At 46.0% G+C, this 21,453-nt stretch overlaps 1 protein-coding gene across 1 annotated transcript; it reads right to left on the bottom strand.

Moving 5' to 3' along the window:
* Window positions 1–1,098: 1,098 nt before the first annotated feature.
* On the bottom strand, window positions 1,099–2,375 carry LOC120922014 (beta-1,4-galactosyltransferase galt-1-like). Its single transcript, XM_040334547.1, has one exon. It carries the CDS (start codon window positions 2,350–2,352, stop codon window positions 1,099–1,101), a length of 1,254 nt encoding a protein of 417 aa, XP_040190481.1. The 5' UTR covers window positions 2,353–2,375.
* Window positions 2,376–21,453: the final 19,078 nt, after the last annotated feature.

Below are 21,453 nucleotides of genomic sequence, written 5' to 3'. Positions count from 1 at the left end.
ACTACGTAAAAAAATGCGCCGGCCGGACGTACGTTTCTGAATCGGCGTATCTACCTAATTAGCATATTCATCGCGTAACTATACGGAAGCGCCACCTAGCGGCCAGCGTAAATATGCAGCCTAAGATACGACGATATAAGACACTTACGCCGGTCGGATCTTAGGGAAATCTATGCGTAACTGATTCTCTGAATCAGTCGCATAGTTACGACCACGCACACTCAGAGATACGACGGCGTATCCAGAGATACGCCGTCGTATCTACTTTCTGAATTTGGGCCATAAACTTTATCTGGCATCCCAGTCTTAGTCCGTAGGGTTCAATATTGAGTTGGCCCCGCCCTTTGCAGTTATAACAGCTTCAACTCTTCTAGGAGGGTGTCTATGGGAATGTTAGACCATTCTTCCAGAAGAACATTTGTGAGGTCAGGCACCGATGTTTAACGAGAAGGGCTAACTTTGCTGTCTCCGCTCTAATTCAACCCAAAGGTGTTCTATCAGGTTGAGGTCAGGACTCTGTGCAGGCCAGTCAAGTTCTTCGTCCCCAAACTTGCTCATCCATGTCTTTATGGACCTTGCTTTGCACTCTGGTGGGCAGTCATGTTGGAACAGGAAGGGGCCGTCCCCAAACTCCTCCCACAAAGTTGGAAGTGTGAAATTGTCCGAAATCTCTTGTTATGCTGACATCTTAAGAGTTCCCTTCACTGGAACTAAGGGGCCAAGCCCAACCCCCGAGGGGCCAAGCCCAACCCCTGAGGGGCCAAGCTCAAGCCCAAGCCCTGAAAAACAACCCCACACCATAATCCCCCCACCATATTTTTTATCTGAAAATTATGAATTTTCTCAGTTGAAACATTTGATATCTTTTTTATTGTATTTATAAATTCTGGTTTCAGGAGATTTGTAAATTCTTGCATTCTGTCTTTATGTAGATTTTACACAACGCCCCCCAACTATTTTTCAATATGTGTTTTAGAACAAGAGCCTTCTGAGCAAAATTTCTTATAAACTCATTGGTAAATGTTGAGTTTGGAGTCATGTAGACACAGAATTCCAGTCTTCACTCTACATTACAGGATATACAGGGGGGAGGGGGGGCTATTTCTGAGGGAAAAGTCCTTGAATCACCTTATCTACATTGGGCACTAAGGAAAGATTGTATCTCATCAACCTATCATGTGGAACGAGGTCCTCTACTGTGAATTTGTACTTTATTTTACAGTGGAAGAGAATGGCCGTATCTTCTCCTACATTCGTTTTTTGTTTGCGTGTCTCAGCTAAGTGAATGGAGGTTTGAAATACGTCTCGGGGATTCATAATCATTTTGGGGGCATTGAAGTTATCCCCCTTGTTAGGCTGTCGGAGACGGTAAGTGAGAATATTGAGCCCGGGAACATGGGGCCACAGGTCAAATACGGAGTTGTTGACTGGAATGGGGAAGAGATGACTCTCAAAGTGGAAGACACTTGTATTTGGGTATTTATTCTGGAGATTCTCCATCAGGGATGACCAGTCCCAGTCCTTGATTGGAAGAATAATTTCATCAATGTCATTGAGGAGAAGAAACCTACTTTTGTACATGTTGCTGTATAGACAATCATTTAGGGATGCAGTTTGTCCGAAATATCCAATCTCAGCGTTGAGTCCGTTGTAATAATGCCATTCTGTTGATGTCCGAAGATGGCGGTCTATTGGCCATGGCACCACCTCTAGAGTTCCTTCATCAACGTAATGACGTAACACCTTATCTACATCCTGGGAACAGTTGGTTTTATAGATGGTGATCTTCGAGGCCCCCAGAATCTTGTACATCTCAATACTCTGGATCATCTGGAGGACATTGCTGTAGTTTCCATACAAAGTAGAGATACAGACGGTGAAATTGGAGGAGATTGGCTGTGGTGGACGGTTCCTGACTTTAAACAGAAGATTCTGACTTGTGTTTGTGGAGATAGTTGAAGAGAAAGACATATAAGTGTAATCACACCCGGAAGGTTCTGCACATAGAAGATCTGCTGTTCCATACGGGAACTCAAATCTGTCACCATGAAGATCTATTTGTGCCCTCACAAAGACATTCTGATTGGAGGAACAATGGAAGATACAGTAGAGTTCTTTCACAGACACATGGATGATGGCGATGACCCGGACTAATTGGCCAACTCTAGGCTCATAATACGGAGAGATGATAAATGTTCGATTGTCCAGAGCTGTGATGGTGTCTGTGGCAATGGGAAGTTCCTGGGATCTCATCTTCTGATGTCTGATTTCTATATGGTAGGAGTAATAAATGACAGCAAGGCACACAAATACGGACAATGTGCAGAACATGTATCTAGAAGATGTCCGCATTCTGGTCCTATCAGGTGATCACAGCTGCAAGAAGATAAGAAAGAGAAAGTAAGAGCATAAAATCAGTTCAGTCAGATTTGAAATCTGCAACTCTAATGTAAAAAGTAGGTGAATGGCTCAAATGTACCAGCGGAGCTTACACTCTCTTATGAATAACACATATATTCAGTAGTGCTGTACAGAGTTTTCATTGACCCAGTCACATCAGTCTCTGGACCAGAAGAGCTTACACTCTATTATTCCTCTAAAGCAAGGGTGTCAAACTCAATTTCATTGTGGGCCTCATCAGCATTATTATTGCCCTCAAAAGGGCCGGTTGTATCTGTAAGATTAGATATCCAGCGCATTCCCTCCCCTTACATTAGATGCCAAACCCCCCCCCCCCCCCACCATCAGAAGTTGAGTCCTCCACTCTCCCTTACATCACAGTTCACCCCCCTTTCCTTATGCTGCTGCTGGGAAGAAGCTGGATGTATTGCTTGAAAGCAGAAAGTAGGGGACTGGAGGAGGGCCAGAGGAGGGCTAGAGCTCTCCGGCAGCTGCAGGAGAGGTGCGAGGGCCACATGAAATGGCCTGGAGGGCCGGATTCAGCCCACGGGCCTTGTGTTTGACACCTGTGCTCTGGAGCAAGGATGTCTATAACAGGAGGGCCCGTGGAACCCAGAAGCTTTTCTAAAGTATGAGATACTCTTGCTTCAGCTTCCCCGACGCCTCTTATGTTTAGATCACCATTAGCCAGATTCAGGTAGACGTGCCTATCTTTAGGCGGGCGTAGCGAATCTCATATACGCTACGCCGCCGTAAGTTAGAGAGGCAAGTACAGTATTCACAAAGAACTTGCGTCCTAAGTTACGGCGGCGTAGTGTAAATGGGCCGGCGTAAGCGCGCGCAATTCAAAGTAGGCTGTAGTGGGCGTGTTGTATGCTAATGAATTGTGACCTCACTTAAATTAAGTGAACGTATCCCAGTGCGCATGCTCAAAATCACGTCGCAAATAGTCAATGCTTTCGACGTGAACGTAACCTACGCCCAGCCCCATTCTAAATCGGCTTACGCAAACAGCGTAAACGACGTGAAATTCGACGGCTGTCCCGACATCCATAATTAACATTGGCTGCGCCATCTTTTACACACCCCTAGCGGCTAGCGTAAATATGCAGCTAAGATACCACGAATTAGGAGACTTATGCCGGTCGTATCTTAGCAACAGAGAAGCGTATCTCAATTTGAGCATACGCTTTAAGATACAACGGCGCGGATTCGGACTTACGACGGCCTATCTACTGATACGCCGTGGTAAGTCTTTGTGAATCTGCCTACATGTGTCTCTGTAACGGAGTTCAGAGTGCGGCTGTCCAGAGACAATCTTTGTTCCTGCACCTGAGTTGTCTGCAACGGAGGATATTCATCTGGGTTCCACCTGGAGTGGCTATTCCCTTTCCCATTTCTCAATAAAGTGTCAGACCTGCTTGAAACTCAAACAGAGTTGTCTCATTAATGGGGGAGAATTATTCTTATGGGTCTCGTTCACCTGACTGTGGAGTGTCGGTAGCTGCCTTGTGTTCAGGAAAGGGAATATCCTAAACGGCTTTAACCCCTTTCGCATTTGGGGTGCCGTTACAGTCTCTAATAGGGGCACAGGGTGAATGAGAACCCCAGTATGATTTGTGCTAGTCAGAATCAATGCGGTATACATTGTATATATTGTGTGTTGGCTGTTGTGTACTATAAGCTTGCTGTGAAGGGGTGGGGTGTGATTGCATTCTATTGTCTATTGTGGTAATTAAGTCTGCTACTGTGGTGATGTGGATTGGAGTTTAGGAGACAGCAAGGCTAGCCTAAAGGACATGTATCTGAGGCATCCGCTGTAGTTAATTAGCTCATGTAAATTAGGTATTGTCAAAGGTGTATTTTCAGAGTAAAATGAGGAGAATGTAAGAACCTCCTCTTTTGGTGTATAAAACTTGTAGTTTTTCAATAAAGATTGTCAGACCTGCTGGAAACCTAAAAACAGAGCTGTGTCTCGTTATTAGGGGGGAATTATTCTTATGGGTCTCGTTCGCCTGACTGTGGAGTATCGGCAGCTGCCTTGTGTTCAGAAAGGGAATATCCTAAACGGCTGTAACGGAACTATGTATTTCAGAAGATGGGACATTACTGACAGTTCATTGCAGAAGGTACTGGACACATTACAAGTGGTTAATTTTGTCCTGACTAGGTCAATAGGACAATGACCCTTCAATGCTTAGCTCAGGCTATTGAAATGCTAAGTGGAGCCGGCTTGTGAAATACCTTGGTATTGTGTTCTGCAGGTTAATAGCTGTTGTCAGAGACGGGACGTCTCTAGGAGATAATTACCTCCACTAAATGACTTTTAGAATGTGATTGAAGTTCATTATATGTGTGGGGAATTGCAGACGAGACGCCCAGCCACCTCGTCAGGATAAATGATAGATAATTGGCTCATGTTAATTATTCTGATGGCAAGGGGGTGGGATGTTCCAAATTCTGTATAAAAGTGTGCTGTGTACTTGAAAATAAAGAGTCTACTTGACCCTTCAAAACGTAGCCCCGTCTCGTTCTTGAAAGGGCATTCTATGGGATTACTATTCTGCTCTTTTTACAGCTGCCCCTGACTCTCTCTCTCTCTCTGGATCTCGTGGATGGGATATACCGGCTTCACTCGCATACAGCAACTTGCCAGGGAAAAGGACGTCTCCAACGGCTGATACCCTCTCACTACTTGGGTAGCCGTTACATTGGTGGCAGCAGTGGGATGGTCCTTTTATCCAATAAGCAAGTTCTGAATGGAGTCGCAGTACGCCAGGCTGAAAAGACCCACACTAAAAGATTTGTTGGAGAGTCGTGGTAGGAGTGCCAGTAACAGACCACGGAGGGAGCTGATAGCTGACCTGCTGGAGCTGGACGAAATGGATGGATTCATGGAAGGAACTGAGCCCCTTGCACCTGTCAGCGAAGAAGATGTAATTACTGGTATTGTACAGCGGAGATTATCCTTTGTTGTGAGTTTTGGCGAAGATAATAATAATATATTTTAATATTTTACGACAAAAATATAAAAGATCCATTAAGCCTAAAATTTGAGATGAATCACTGAAATGAGAACTCTTCAGGAACTAAGCCATATTTGCCCAGTTCCCAATGCATTAGCTATTTTAACTTTTACTAACTTGAGTGAAAGTTGAAACAATTACATCTTTCCTCACAGAACAAAAGAAGTGTTGACCCAGCTTTGGTGAATAAACAAGAAGAGGTGTACTATCACCACTGGTTAGCTATCCTGCCATAGGGAAAGTTTTCACAGATACCTAACTGGGCTATTATCACATTGGAGTAAAATAACTCCCATTGTATCACAGAATAAGGTTGCTCTAAGGTAAACAGACAGTATTGTCTCAGCTGTGACTTAGACAATGGCAGAAAAATCCAGTTCATCGCTCACACCAAGGACAAGACATGCCTCTATCTATGAGATGGACATATATGATACAAGTCAGAGATATTTTAAAATACACATAGTATTAAAAGAAAATATGTCGACATGAAATAAATAATAAGTAATGTTTAGATGATCAATGACATCTTAGGACCAAGATAGATATTCCGTTAATTTAGAACGTTGTTAGAAGAAAGAATTTATTATATGAGAAATTTGTTTTATAAATAGAAGTGCTTTAAGTAAGCTAATCGACATTATGAAAGACATCACATTGTGAAAAATGTGTAAAAATATGAACTAACATGTAACACATATCCATCAAGCACATATCAAAATAATTCATGTATCCACATTAATAATTATTTTGCATTTGATTGAGAGATGTAACTGTAACGGACCTATGAACTATTCTGCCTACAAAGGACTGCATGACTTGTTACAATTGGATTTACCACATTATATTCTGAGCTCAAAGGGTTAATTGTAGAGTGACTCTTTCACTGCTAAATGCTAATTGACTCTCTGTTGTGTATTACCAGTTAACAGCCTCCTGCCAGGTGTATGCTAACGTGATCATCTGTGAGTGTGTATTGTTCTAAAGGTTAATTGAATTCTATTGAGAAAGGAATGTGCCTGGCCAGGTCATGTTAAGTGGATCTCGGTGCCGGAACGTCTAGAGACTGATTGATGCAAGGAGATGTCATTATTTCAAAGTATCTGTATTAAAGCCCCCCCACTGTGTCAAGGGGGGGGCGGAGATTGTCATTGTTCCTGTAACAGTTGTAAGCACATATAAGCTAGGTGAAATGTCCCATTAAACAGTCTTGTTTGACCCTTCAAACGCAGCCTCGTCTTGTTCTTGAAAGGGGGACTCTCTCTCTCTCTCTGGATCTCGTGTATGGGGATACCGGCGGTACTTGCATATCGCAGCTTGCCAGGGAAAAGGACTTCTCCAGCGGCTGATACCCTCTCACTAGCCCGGGTAGCCGTTACAGTAACCTATGCATTGATTTGAAAAGACTGTTTTGGGGAAAACATTTATAAAGGAATATAGGAACATATTATATCGAAATCAACAGTATACTAATTTTATTTTATATAATATAAAGATACCAGAGTCATACATAGATGTATATAGATTGTGTATATGTATATGTATATATATATATATATGTGTATATATATATCTATATATATATATATATAGATATATATATATATATATATAGATATATGTCGATAGTTTACCCAAAAATATAAATATCCAACGTATGGATGATCTCACAATAAAGGTGAGACACCTAGTGGCTGGAAGTAATATTACTCGAGGTTCTCCAAGCCCAGAGAACAAGTCAATTATTAAGCTGTCAGCCAATAGAAACCAAACTCGTCTTGACAGGAACGCCCATATGTGCCACAGGCCTATGAGTTAAGGACAGTTGTCAGATGGGCAGAACTGAGTATAATTGTTATAGTCCTATTATTCTAATCAATATAAAAAGGAAAACCCATGAGATAGAGAGGGAAGCTTAAAAAGAAAAAAGATCTAAAATCTGAAGAAAAAGCTCAATGGGAGGATGAGAGAAGACCACTTCAGAAAAGGGGGCACGCTTGCACTATGCATGAAGACTGCAACGATTTTAGCTCTGGTCACTTGCCAATAGGAAATAGCCATTCTTGGAAGTGGTAACTATGTCATATTTATTTTATCTGAAATCTATTGTTGTTCCCTAGAAATGTTGGAATATTGAAGTATTGAATATCCTGTAGTTATGATTTGTTCTCATTACCGATAACTAATAATTTTTCCTTAAAGAGTACAATTTTTATTATATTTTTATTTTTACATAGTTCCAATTTTATTGACAAAACAAGCGTCCAATATATTTCACATTGTTGATCATTTACTTACCTGCAGTATAGTAACGATTGGGCGTGTGAAATAGACGCTTTTGTTTCATTGTCATCTACATAAAGTTATCTTGAGGACTTACCATGGCACAAATCAAAGGTATTGTATGCCCATGTTGGGGGTATTTTATTGATTTTCAAGTCGTTAATGTAACGCAACTGGTATTTTAATTTCATGTAAATATTCATAATTTGTCTACCAATAAATTAGCTATTTTGTATGATCATACGTCTCCGTGAATAAGTTTCATATTACAGACTATGGCATATAGATTGTCTTTTATTTAAAAGCATCTTCGTTATAGAAGAATTCAAAGTAAATTACTGTGCGGGTAAATATGACCTTAAAAAAGCACACCTTGTATCCAGAAACGTCTGTGGAACTAATAAACCAGCTGTTCCGGGAAGCAAGGGAGGAGATACAAACTAAGAGGGGACAAGAACTGGAACTGGTAAGAGCGAGACAGCCCATTACACATGCAGTTCCTACTCCCCCACCCGCGGCTACAGGAAAGAAAATACCGTTCACTGCATTTAAAGATTTTGTAGAAAGTGAGGAGGAAATCGATGGATATTTGGCTGATTTTGAGAGGCAGTGCTCACTACACCAGGTCCCACCAGACTGAAGAAGTCCCGCCCTTGGGACGTAATGTTCGGTAGGGAAGTACGTGACGTCACCCGCTGCCATCTATCGGACCATGCTGTGTGCGTTTTTGTTTGCATTTGATCCCTAGCACTGGATATAGTGCTTTTTATGTAAGTGTATTTTCACTATTAAATGTTATATTGGTTATTGCAGAGAAACACTATGTTTTGTTTTTCTTACATCGGATTCCATGGCTGCCATCCATGCTGATATTACCTGAGATGTATTCCTTTCCTGCTTGGATTATGCTGTTACATGCCTGGGATTGACCCTTATGGGAAAGCGATTTTTTATTATCAGTGAGGTGAGCGGCCATTGTTACTATTGGTGGAGGTCTCCTGCTAACCCACGCTATATCACCTGCATGCCTCATATTGTCAGTCACTTATAAGAGAATCACCTGGATGATCTTTATTTGGACTTTTCCTCTAGCGCTGCACTATCTACTTTACAGTAACAGACAGGACACCCGAAGAGGCAAGTTTTGATCGGACTGTTAACTGCTTGCCGACCAGCCGCCGCAGTTATATGGCGGCAGGTCGGCTCTGCTGGGCGAGAGCACGTAGCTATAATTCACCTCTCCCAGCAGCCAATAGGGGTGCGCGTGCACCGCCGGAGGCGAGCATGCGCGCCCCCCTGAGGCCGACGCGCGTGCCCGGCGGTCGCGATCACCGCCGGGCACCCGCTATCGCTCGTTACAGAGCGACACCCGCGAGCTGTGTGTGTAAACACACAGCTCCCGGTCCTGTCAGGGAGAGAAATGCTGATCTTCTGTTCATACAATGTATGATCAGTCATTTCCCCTAGTCAGTCCACCCCCCCTACAGTTAGAACACACCCAGGGAACATGATTAACCCCTTCCTCGCCCCTAGTGTTAACCCCTTCACTGCCAGTGGCATTTTTATAGTAATCAATGCATTTTATAGCACCGATCGTTATAAAAATGCCAATGGTCCCAAAAATGTGTCAACAGTGTCTGAAGTGTCCGCCATAATGTCGCAGTACCGAAAAAAAATCGCTGATCGCCACCATTACTAGTAAAAAAAAAAAATATTAAGAAAAATGCCATAAAACTATCCCCTATTTTGTAAACGCTATAACTTTTGCGCAAACCAATCAATAAACGCTTATTGCGATTTATTTTTACAAAAAATATGTAGACGAATACGTATCGTCCTAAACTGAGGAATTTTTTTTTTTTTTAATATTTTTGGGGGATATTTATTATGGGCCATATTCTCAAACAATTTACGCCGGTGTATCTACTGATACACCGGCGTAAATCGAATTTCCCGCCGGCGTATCATTGTTTTGTATTCACAAAACAAGATACGCCGGATTTAGGCTAGGATCCGACTAGTGTAAGTCACTTACACTGTCGGATCTTAAATGTAATTCGCCGCCGGCCGCTAGATGGCGTTTACGTTCTGGTCTCATTTGTTTATGCAAATGAGCCTGATACGCCGATTCCCGAATGAAATCGCGTTGCGTAACCGTCGCTTACGTCGTTTGCGTAAGGTTACCCCTGCTATATGAGGGGTAACCTTACGCCAGTCCCACGTATGCCATGTTAAGTATGGCGTCAGGTTCGCGTCGTCTTTTCCCGTCGGGTACATCGTTTTACTAAGTCGTTCTTGAATACGACTTTACGTCAATGACGCACACGTCGGCGTCATTGACATTTTCCGTCGAGAACTGGAGCAAGCGCACTGGGCTATTTTAAGCCCGGCGCATGCGCAGTTCGATCGGCACGGGGGCGCGCTTAATTTAAATACAAGCCGCCCCCTTGGAATTACGCGGGGATACGCCAGGCCAATTACACTACGCCGCCCCAAACTACGGAGCAAGTGTTTGGGGAATACAGCACTTGTTCCTGTAAGTTGGGGCGGCGTAGTGTAAATGGCTTACGCGACGCCGCCGCAGAAACTACAAGAATCTGGCCCTATATCAGCAGAAGCTGGCTGCATTGCTTGAAAGCAGAAAGTAGGGGAATGGAGGAGGACCAGGGGAGGGCTGTGGAAAGGTGTATGTGGAAAAGGGGAAAAGTTGGGATTGGTCAGGAGTAACAGGATGAGGAGGGGCAGAGGTAGTTTATTTAAGAGGGAGGAGGGGTCTCCCAGGCATTCAGTGGAGGGACAGGTGACAAGGCAGGCCCACCCTCCCTGTGTTGTTTGTCTGTTTTCTTTCATTGCAGGTGCAAGAGTTGCGGGGGAAGTCACGGCAGCTGATCGGTTGATCGAGTGGGCGTGGATGAAAATACTTGAGAGATGGAAGTGTTGGGGGACTCATCGGTGGTAGGACCCCCTCTGGTGAATTCCAGTTCAAGAGGTTAACTGGAAAATGGTAACTATTTTCGAGTTACAGAGGAGGTCTAGTGCTAGATTTGTTGCACACGCTCTAACGCACGCGACGATACCTCACATGTGGGGTTTGAACGGCGTCTACATACGTCGGCGGGACTTGCATGCGTGTTCGCTTCTGAGCGCGAGCTACCGGGGACAGGGGCAGTTTAAAAAAAATAAAATAATTGATTTTATTTTTATTTTACTTCATTTTTTTATTTTTACACTTTTTTTCCAATTTTTTTTTATCACTTTTATTACTATTACAAGGAATGTAAACATCCCTTGTAATAGGATTTATTGTGACAGGTCCTCTTTATGAAGAGAGGCGGCGGGGTCAATAAGACCTTCCCCTCCCCCCACATCTCTCCTCCAGGCTTACAATGATGGGTCACTATTCTCTCCACTGACACCAATGATGGGTCACTATTCTCTCCACTGACACCAATGATGGGTCACTATTCTTTCTACTGACACCAATGATGGGACACTATTCTTTCTACTGACACCAATGATGGGACACTATTCCTCCCACTGACACCAATGATGGGTCACTATTCTTTCTACTGACACCAATGATGGGACACTATTCTTTCTACTGACACCAATGATGGGACACTATTCCTCCCACTGACACCAATGATGGGACACTATTCCTCCCACTGACACCAATGATGGGTCACTATTCTTTCTACTGACACCAATGATGGGACACTATTCCTCCCACTGACACCAATGATGGGTCACTATTCTTTCCACTGACACCAATGATGGGTCACTATTCTTTCCACTGACACCAATGATGGGACACTATTCTTTCCACTGACACCAATGATGGGACACTATTCTTTCTACTGACACCAATGATGGGACACTATTCTTTCCACTGACACCAATGATGGGACACAATTCCTCCCACTGACACCAATGATGGGTCACTATTCTTTCTACTGACACCAATGATGAGACACTATTCTTTCTACTGACACCAATGATGGGACACTATTCCTTCCACTGACACCAATGATGGGACACTATTCCTACCACTGACACCAATGATGGGTCACTATTCCTCCTACTGACACCAATGATGGGTCACTATTCTTTCTACTGATACCAATGATGGGTCACTATTCCTCCTACTGACACCAATGATGGGACACTATTCTTTCTACTGACACCAATGATGAGACACTATTCTTTCTACTGACACCAATGATGGGACACTATTCTTTCTACTGACACCAATGATGAGACACTATTATTTCTACTGACACCAATGATAGGACACTATTCCTCCCACTGACACCAATGATGGGACACTATTCTTTCTACTGACACCAATGATGGGTCACTATTCTTTCTACTGACACCAATGATGGGGCACTATTCTTTCTACTGACACCAATGATGGGACACTATTCTTTCTACTGACACCAATGATGGGACACTATTCTTTCTACTGACACCAATGATGGGTCACTATTCTTTCTACTGACACCAATGATGGGACACTATTCTTTCTAATGACACCAATGATGGGTCACTATTCTTTCTACTGACACCAATGAGGTGTCCAATCATAGCAGAGGATGGGAAGAGAGGACGGGAGAAGACATCGAGAAGCATGGAGGACACCGCTCGCCGCCGTCACCCGCTGCCCCACCCAGACAGGGTAAGTGCCGGGCTGACGGCGGGCAGAGGGGCACAGTGGTAGCATTTGATGGGGCACAGTGGGAGCATTTGATGGGGCACAGTGGGAGCATTTGATGTGGCACAGTGGTAGCATTTGATGGGGCACAGTGGGAGCATTTGATGTGGCACAGTGGTAGCATTTGATGGGGCACAGTGGTAGCATTTGATGGGGCACAGTGGGAGCATTTGATGGGGCACAGTGGGAGCATTTGATGGGCACAGTGGGTGCATTTGATGGGCACAGTGGGTGCATTTGATGGGGCACATTGGGAGTATTTGATGGAGCACAATGGGAGCCTTTGATGGGCACAGTGGTAGCATTTGATGGGCACAGTGGGAGCATTTGATGGGGCACAATACGGAGCATTTGATGTTTCACAGTGGGAGAATTTGATGTGGCACAGTGGGAGCATTTGATGTGGCACAGTGGGAGCATTTGATGTGGCAAAGTGGGAGCCTTTGGTGGGCAAATTGGTAGCATTTGATGGGCACAGTGGGAGCATTTGATGGGCACAGTGGGAGCATTTGATGGGGCACAGTGGGAGCATTTGATGGGCACAGTGGGAGCATTTGATGGGGCACAGTGGGAGCATTTGATGTGGCACAGTGGGAGCATTTGATGTGGCACAGTGGGAGCATTTGATGGGGCACAGTGGGAGCATTTGATGTTTCACAGTGGGAGCATTTGATGTGGCACAGTGGGAGAATTTGATGGGCACAGTGGGAGCATTTGATGGGCACAGTGGTAGCATTTGATGGGCACAGTGGGAGCATTTGATGGGGCATAGTGGGGGCATTTGATGGGGCACAGTGGGAGCATTTGATGGGCACAGTGGGAGCATTTGATGGGTACAGTGTGAGCATTTGATGTGGCACAGTGGTAGCATTTGATGGGGCACAGTGGCAGCATTTGATGGGGCACAGTGGGAGCATTTGATGGGGCACAGTGGCAGCATTTGATGGGGCACAGTGGCAGCATTTGATGGGCACAGTGGGTGCATTTGATGGGGCACATTGGGAGCATTTGAAGGGGCACAGTGGGCGAATTTGATGGGCACAGCGGGTGCATTTGATGGGGCACAGTGGGTGCATTTGATGGGGCACATTGGGAGTATTTGATGGGCACAGTGGAAGCATTTGATGGGCACAGTGGAAGCATTTGATGGGCACAGTGGGAGCATTTAATGGCACAGTGGGAGCATTTGATGGCACAGTGGCAGCATTTGATGGGCACAGTGGGAGAATTTGATGCCACAGTGCCAGTGTTTGATGGGCACAGTGGGGACATTTGATGGGCACAGTGGGAGCATTTGATGGGGCACAGTGGGCGAATTTGATGGGCACAGTGGGAGCATTTGATGGCGCAGTGGCAGAATTTTATGGGGCGCAGTGGGAGCATTAGATATGGCACAGTGGAAGCATTTGATGGGCACAGTGGGAGAATTTGATGCCACAGTGCCAGTGTTTGATGAGCACAGTGGGGACATTTGATGGGCACAGTGGCAGCGTTTGATGGGCACAGTGGCAGCGTTTGATGGGCACAGTGGCTGCGTTTAATGGGCACAATGGCTGCATTTGATGGGCACAGTAGCTGCGTTTGATGGGCACAGTGGATGCGTTTAATGGGCACAGTGGCAGCGTGTGATGGGCACAGTGGCTGCGTTTAATGGGCACAGTGGCTGTGTTTGATGGGCACAGTGGCAGCGTTTGATGGACACAGTGGCTGCGTTTGATAGGCACAGTGGTTGCGTTTGATGAGCACAGTGGCTGAGTTTGATGGGCACAGTGGCTGCGTTTGATGAGCACAGTGGCTGCGTTTGATGGGCACAGTGGCTGCGTTTGATGGGCACAGTGGCTGCGTTTGATAGGCACAGTGGCTGCGTTTGATGGGCACAGTGGCTGCGTTTGATAGGCACAGTGGCTGCGTTTGATGGGCACAGTGGCTGCGTTTGATAGGCACAGTGGCTGCGTTTGATGAGCACAGTGGCTACGTTTGATGGGCACAGTAGCTGCGTTTGATGGGCACAGTGGCAGCGTGTGATGGGCACAGTAGCTGCGTTTGATGGGCACAGTGGCTGCGTGTGATGGGCACAGTGGCAGCGTGTGATGAGCACAGTGGCTGTGTTTAATGGGCACAGTGGCAGCGTTTGATGGGCACAATGGCTGCGTTTGATGGGCACAGTGGCTGCGTTTGATGGGCACAGTGGCAGCGTTTGATGGGCACAATGGCTGCGTTTGATGGGCACAGTGGCTGCGTTTGATGGGCACAGTGGCTGCGTTTGATGGGCACAATGGCTGCGTTTGATGGGCACAGTGGCTGCGTTTGATGGGCACAGTGGCAGCGTGTGATGGGCACAGTAGCTGCGTTTGATGGGCACAGTAGCTGCGTTTGATGGACACAGTGGCAGCGTGTGATGGGCACAGTAGCTGTGTTTGATGGGCACAGTGGCTGCGTTTGATGGCTTTTTTACCCAGAATTTTTCAGTTTGTTTGCACCCCCCCAAAAAATATTGAGCACCAGCCACCACTGGATGTGACTGGCTCAGTGTACAGCGCTGCGGTATATGTCAGAACTCTTTTTGTCCCGGTAGAGAATGGTACTTACATGACGGCTCTTCAATGTCTTCCCATAGACAGAGGTATCCTGATAGATGGTGAGCTCTTGGGGTTGAGGCGATACACTGAGTGATGTAGTATTGTGTCTCAGTAGTGACCCCGGGGGGTGGGAGGTCGCTGATCCCGCACAGAATGACCGATAAACAAACTCCACGTAAGTCATTTCCATCATGATCGGAATATTATGAGACGTCGGGGCGACCCGACCCGGACCTGAGACATCGAATGAACATTTCATCATTGTCAGAAGCCGCAGATCTCCATCCCCATTGTTAGTGTAGAACAAAGTGTTCCGGTCTGTCGGTCCTCGGTGTGTATGTGACGCCACACAGCCCTTTCCTCAGCTTTCTCTGTGATTATCTATTATAATGTGGAGTTATGAATCTCTCCTTATCCCAATTCCAGCTGCTTTTCTGCTTCCTGTTAGCAGCACTGGAGGGATTCTCTACACCATTTCACCCCCCATGGCTCATACACCTCCACCCCTCTCTCAGCTCTCCGCTCTCTCTCTACTCTTCCTTCTCTCTCTCTCTCTCTCTCTCTCTCTCTCTCTCTCTCTCTCTCTCTACTCTTCCTTCTCTCTACTCTCCGCTCTCTCTCTACTCTTCCTTCTCTCTCTCTCTCTCTCTCTCTCTCTCTCTCTCTACTCTTCCTTCTCTCTCTCTCTCTCTCTACTCTTCCTTCTCTCTACTCTCCGCTCTCTCTCTACTCTTCCTTCTCTCTCTCTCTCTCTCTCTCTCTCTCTACTCTTCCTTCTCTCTCTCTCTCTCTCTACTCTTCCTTCTCTCTACTCTCCTCTCTCTCTCTACTCTTCCTTCTCTCTACTCTCCTCTCTCTCTCTACTCTTCCTTCTCTCTACTCTCCTCTCTCTCTCTACTCTTCCTTCTCTTTACTCTCCTCTCTCTCTCTACTCTTCCTTCTCTCTCTCTCTACTATTCATTCTCTCGCTCTCTCTCCGCTCTCTCTCTCTCTACTCTTCCTTCTCTCTCTACTATTCCTTCTCTCTCTACTCTTCCTTCTCTCTCTCTCTACTATTCCTTCTCTCTCTCTCTCTCTCTCTCTCTCTCTCTCTCTCTCTGCTCTTACTTCTCTCTCTACTCTCCTCTCTCTACTCTCCTCTCTCTCTACTGTTCCTTCCCTCTCTCTACTCTCTCTCTCTCTACTCTTCCTTCTCTCTACTCTCCTCTCTCTACTCTTCCCCTCTCTCTCTCTACTATTCCTTCTCTCTCTCTCTCTCTCTCTCTCTCTCTCTCTCTCTCTCTCCGCTCTTACTTCTCTCTCTACTCTCCTCTCTCTACTCTTACTTCTCTCTCTACTCTCCTCTCTCTACTCTTACTTCTCTCTCTACTCTCCTCTCTCTACTCTCCTCTCTCTACTCTTCCTTCTCTCTCTCTACTCTCTCTCTCTACTCTTCCTTCTCTCTACTCTTCCTTCTCTCTCTCTACTATTCCTTCTCTCTCTCTCTCTCTTTCTCTCTCTCTCTCTCTCCGCTCTTTCTCTCAAATTCAAATTCAAATAAACTTTATTGGCAGGACCAAATACATGTTAGCATTGCCAAAGCAAGGAAAAGGGGAAGGGGGGTAGTATAAAGGGGAATGGACATAAGTCTGTGAAAGTTCTCAGTCTCTCATGTCCCTCTCAGTCTGTGACACGCTGTCACATATTGGGCAACTCTCTTCACCATTGGCTCCTCTTCTCCCAGTAGAAATTAGAGTTTCCTCTTCTCTTCTGTAGAATTGAAGTCCGGGATGAGAGCGGAGAGTCTCTGGAAGTGAGTGTCCCTCACTGATGAGTACTTGGTGCAATGTAACAGGAAGTGTTCCTCATCCTCCGGGACCCCCTGGTCACATTGCTGGCACAATCTCCTCTCCCTGGGCTTGTAGGTCTGTCTGTATTTCCAGGCTGTGGGCGCTCAGTCTGTACGGCTCATTGTCTGTCTCTCTTTGGAGTCTTGTGGCCCCTCCAGGTACGGGGCCAGTTTGTAGTCTCTCTGCAGTGACTGGTAAATCATTAGTTTTTTGGAGTTTTTTATTTTGTGTCTCCATTCTCCAACATGTTTTTCTTTGGAGTTATCCATTATGGTTTTTATTTGAGATTTTGACAGGCCGAATTGTTGAGAGTTTTGGGGAGACAGGATGTTGATAAGTTGTTGCAGGCCACACGGCTTGGACTGGTTCTTACTGTCCAGTAAGGCTTGATGGTGGTAGGAGTTGGGACTGCTGTTTTGTAGGTGGTCCCAGTATGATAGCGCCCTCTTCTGTACTGCAAGAAGTAAGGGAAATTTGCCCAACTCGGACCGGCAAGCACTGTGGGAGGAGCTCCGATGGACTTGGAGGAGGTGCTTGCAAAATTCCAGATGGAATATTTCTGTTGGGCTGGGGTCCCATTTGGATTGGTCTGGGTAGGTGACAGGACCCCAAACTTCACTGCCATAAAGAAGAATTGGGGCGATGACGCTATCAAATATTCTGAGCCAGACTCTCACGGGTGGTTTTAGGTGGTACAGCCGTCTCCTGATGGCATAGTAGGCTCTGCATGCCTTGTCTTTTAGTGCCTCTATGGCTGGCTTGAAGCTTCCTGATTGGGTAATGTCTAGGCCGAGGTATGTGTAGCTGTTAGTTTCATCCACAGTGCGGTTGTTTATTGTGAAGGAAGGGCTCTTTGTTTGTTTTGTATTTTTCTTTTGGAACACCATGGTTTTTGTTTTGCTGGAGTTGATTGGTAGTGCCCATGTGGCGCTGTATTTCTCCAGAACTTCCAGGCTGTCTTGAAGGCCTTTCTCTGTTGGTGACAGAAGTAGGAGGTCATCCGCATACAGCAGGAACTTCACCTCGGTGTCATGTAGAGTCAGTCCTGGTGCTGGGGAGGATTCTAGAGCGGCCGCCAGTTCATTGATGTAGATGTTGAAGAGGGTTGGACTTAGGCTGCAGCCCTGTCTGTCCCCTCGGGCCTGCCGGAAGTATTCAGTTCTTTCCCCATTCACCTTTACGCTGCAGCTGTTCTCAGTGTATGAACTCTTGATGACGTTGTATGTTTTCCCTCCTATTCCGCTCTCCAATAGTTTGAGGAACAGGCCTGGGTGCCACACTGAATCAAATGCCTTCTTAAAGTCCACAAAGCAGGCGAATATCTTCCCATGTTTTGTATGGTGGACATGGTTCTTGATGAGAGAAGGGATCACCGCTCCAGGTGGGTCACTATGTAGAGATGGACTGACTCAGGATACCGTGGGTGCTGGCGATGCACTGACCAAAGATACGAAGAAAGAGGATGGATAGCCGCACTCCAATGACCAAACGGTTGTCTTTTATTCAAAAAAAACACAGCAAGTACATCACTTCACAAGGTGCAACAAAGGAACAGGTAGATAGCCAAATGGTTCTTGATGAGGCTGTGCAGGGTGTAGATGTGGTCTGTAGTGCGATGGTTTGGCATGAACCCCGCCTGACTTCTGCTGAGGACATTGTGTTGTGTCAGGAAGTTGAGGATCCGTTTGTTGAGGATACTGTTGAATAGTTTCCCTAGTGTGCTGCTGACACATATCCCCCTGTAGTTGGATGGATCATACTGGTCTCCACTCTTATGGATCCCGGGTGTTATGAGGCCTTGGTTCCATACTGTAGGGTAGTAACCAGCACTCAGGACCAGATTGAACAGTTTACACATTGCAGTGTGTACCTCTGGGGAGCCGTGTTTAATCAGGGCATGGATGCAGGCATGGATGTGTGGGGGTTCCCCCTTTCTGGCTGTCTCCATGACTGTGACTGCCTGGATGGATTCAATGGACAGTCTAGCTTTCTGTGTCCTAGCTGTTTACACCCAAAACACCTGATGGGCTGTGAGTAGCCCTGTGAGTTGAACCTGGGCTGCTGAGGATAAGTGGCCACTGGAGGTGGTGTTGTAGGACGGTCCGACTGGGGTTTGTAGGCAATTGCCGGCGGGGGTCCCGCTGATCGATAATCCACCCGAGCTGTGGTCTTGACCACAGAGTTGTCCAGTTTGCGGGCGTCTGTGTATTCGTCCGCCAGGCGAGCTGCTTCAGACAAGGAGAAAGGGTTTCTGTCCCGGACCCACTCTCTGACTTCCCGGGACAGATTGTCAAAGAAGTGCTCCAGCAGGAACACCTGCAGCACCTCTTCCCTGGATTCTGCTTGGCATCCATCGACCCAGTGGGATGCTGTGCGGTGTAGGCGGCATGCCCACTCGGTATATGAGTCTCCAGTCTGCTTGCTCGTCTCTCGGAACCGCCTCCGGTATGCCTCTGGTGTGACGGCATACCTAGCCAAAAGTGCTTCTTTTACCAGTCCATAGTTCATAATATCCTTGTCTGGGATGGCCCTGAAGGCTTCACTGGCCCGGCCGGACAATTTCCCAGACAAAATGGTAACCCATTCCTCTGTGGGCACCCGGTGTAGGGCACATTGCCGTTCAAAATCAGCAAGGTACCCATCAATCTCCCCTTCAGTTTCAATGAAGTTCTTAAAAGCAGCAAAATGTATCTTTCTCCTTTCAGTTGGTGCTGCTGTGACTTCTGCTGCTGCAGAACCTCTTTGCCGTAGCCAATTTCTGTCTACAGCAGCTATAACTCGGTCTATGATCTCCGGTGGAGGGTTAGAACCATAGTGTGTCAGTCTTAGTTTGACAGCCCGATCAAAACTTGCCTCCTCCGGGGTCCTGTCTGTTACGCTCCATCCATTTGGACAAGTTCTGTGATCACGTCCATCTTCTTATGGTTGCTGGCTGGTCTGCCACAGTTCTCCAGTAGTCCTTGTAGCTGTCCTTTAAGGGATGGAATTATCCCACTGCTGTGCCACCACTTTAACGGAACCCCAAATGGGACAGGGGTTAAATCCGTTCACGATATTCCATTCCACCCAAGACAGCTTAGCGACACTCCACAATCAGGCAAACGTACACGACCCATAAGAATTCCCCCCAGACACGAGACACACAGCTCTGTTCTGGTTTCAAATGAACGACAACTTTAATGGTTCACTCTCAGCTTTTAAGCAGTTACAGCATGTTACAGTACTCAAAGGAACAAAACCGCACCCCACCCATACATCACACGATGAGCTTCAATCACATTCTTTTAGATAATTACATTGAGGAGTTAATTATCCCCCAGACGTTACGTCTCCGACAATAAGTCATTCACCTGCACAATACACATTGCACAGACGTCTGACCTTTAGAGTCACAACACATCTATCATCAATAGCACACAATGAAAGGTCTTTCAGAAGCCTGACTCAACTCACTAGCCAGGGCTAATCATTGAAAAGAGTCATTATTGACCGGTAGGGTCAGAATATTCTTTACAGACATTAAAGAATATATTGTAGATTACTGTCCATGTTAAAACAATGCAACATATGTCCCTTTATTTCCTGGCTCAATCTGTGCCCAAAAGTGACTCCTGTTACATACCCCATTACCAATTCCCATGGAGGGGGTGGGTTCTGGGGGTCCCCTTGCTAAAGGCGGCTTTCAGATTCTGATAAGCCCCTCACCCACAGACCCCCACAACCACCGGGCAAGGGTTGTGGGGATGAGGCCCTTGTCCCCATCAACATGAGGGCATGGTGCTTTGGGGGTGACTCCGAAGCACCCCCCCATGTTGAAAGCATGTGGCCTGGTACAGTTCAGGAGGGAGGCACTCTCTTGTCCCCCCTCTTTTCCTGCGGCCTGCTCAGATAAGGGTCTGGTATGGATTTTTGGGGGGACCCCTACGCCATTTTTTAAAATAAATTTGGCGCAGTGTTCCTATTTATATCCATACCATACCTGAAGGGCCTGGTATGGAATTTGGGGGGGATCCCCACACAATTTGTTTTTAAAATTTTGGTTCCGGGTTCCCCTTAATATTCATACTAGACCCAAAGGGCCCGGTAATGGACTAGGGGGGGAACCCATGTTGTTTTTTTAAATTACTTTTATCTGTATTGCCGGGACCCAACAATTCATTATAGCCACGATCAGTTTTAAATGATTTTTTTTTCTTTTAGAAATTTATTTTTTCTGCAGGGACAGTTATAAACACGGGAAACATGCGCTACTTTACAGGCATACTATAGAAACCCCCCAGGTACGAAATTTAAAGGAATATTTCTATTCTCCCCATTGGTCAACCATACCACTTCCTTTTGTTCCTCCTGCTGGTGATCCCTCTAGTGATATAAAGATCTTCACTATATTTTCAAAAGTATTGGGACGCCTGCCTTTACACACACATAAACTTTAATGGCATCCCAATCTTAGTCCGGAGGGTTCAATATTGAGTTGGTCCCGCCCTTTGCAGCTATAACAGCTTCAACTCTTCTGGGAAGGTCGTCCACAAGGTTTAGGAGGGTGTCTATGGGAATGTTAGACCATTCTTCCAGAAGAACATTTGTGAGGTCAGGCACCGATGTTTAACGAGAAGGGCTAG

Source organism: Rana temporaria, unplaced genomic scaffold (assembly GCF_905171775.1).
Source record: "Rana temporaria unplaced genomic scaffold, aRanTem1.1, whole genome shotgun sequence".
NCBI classification, from domain to species: domain Eukaryota; kingdom Metazoa; phylum Chordata; class Amphibia; order Anura; family Ranidae; genus Rana; species Rana temporaria.
Note: the sequence above shows the minus strand (reverse complement) of the source record. Positions and strands in the feature narration are given on the sequence as shown.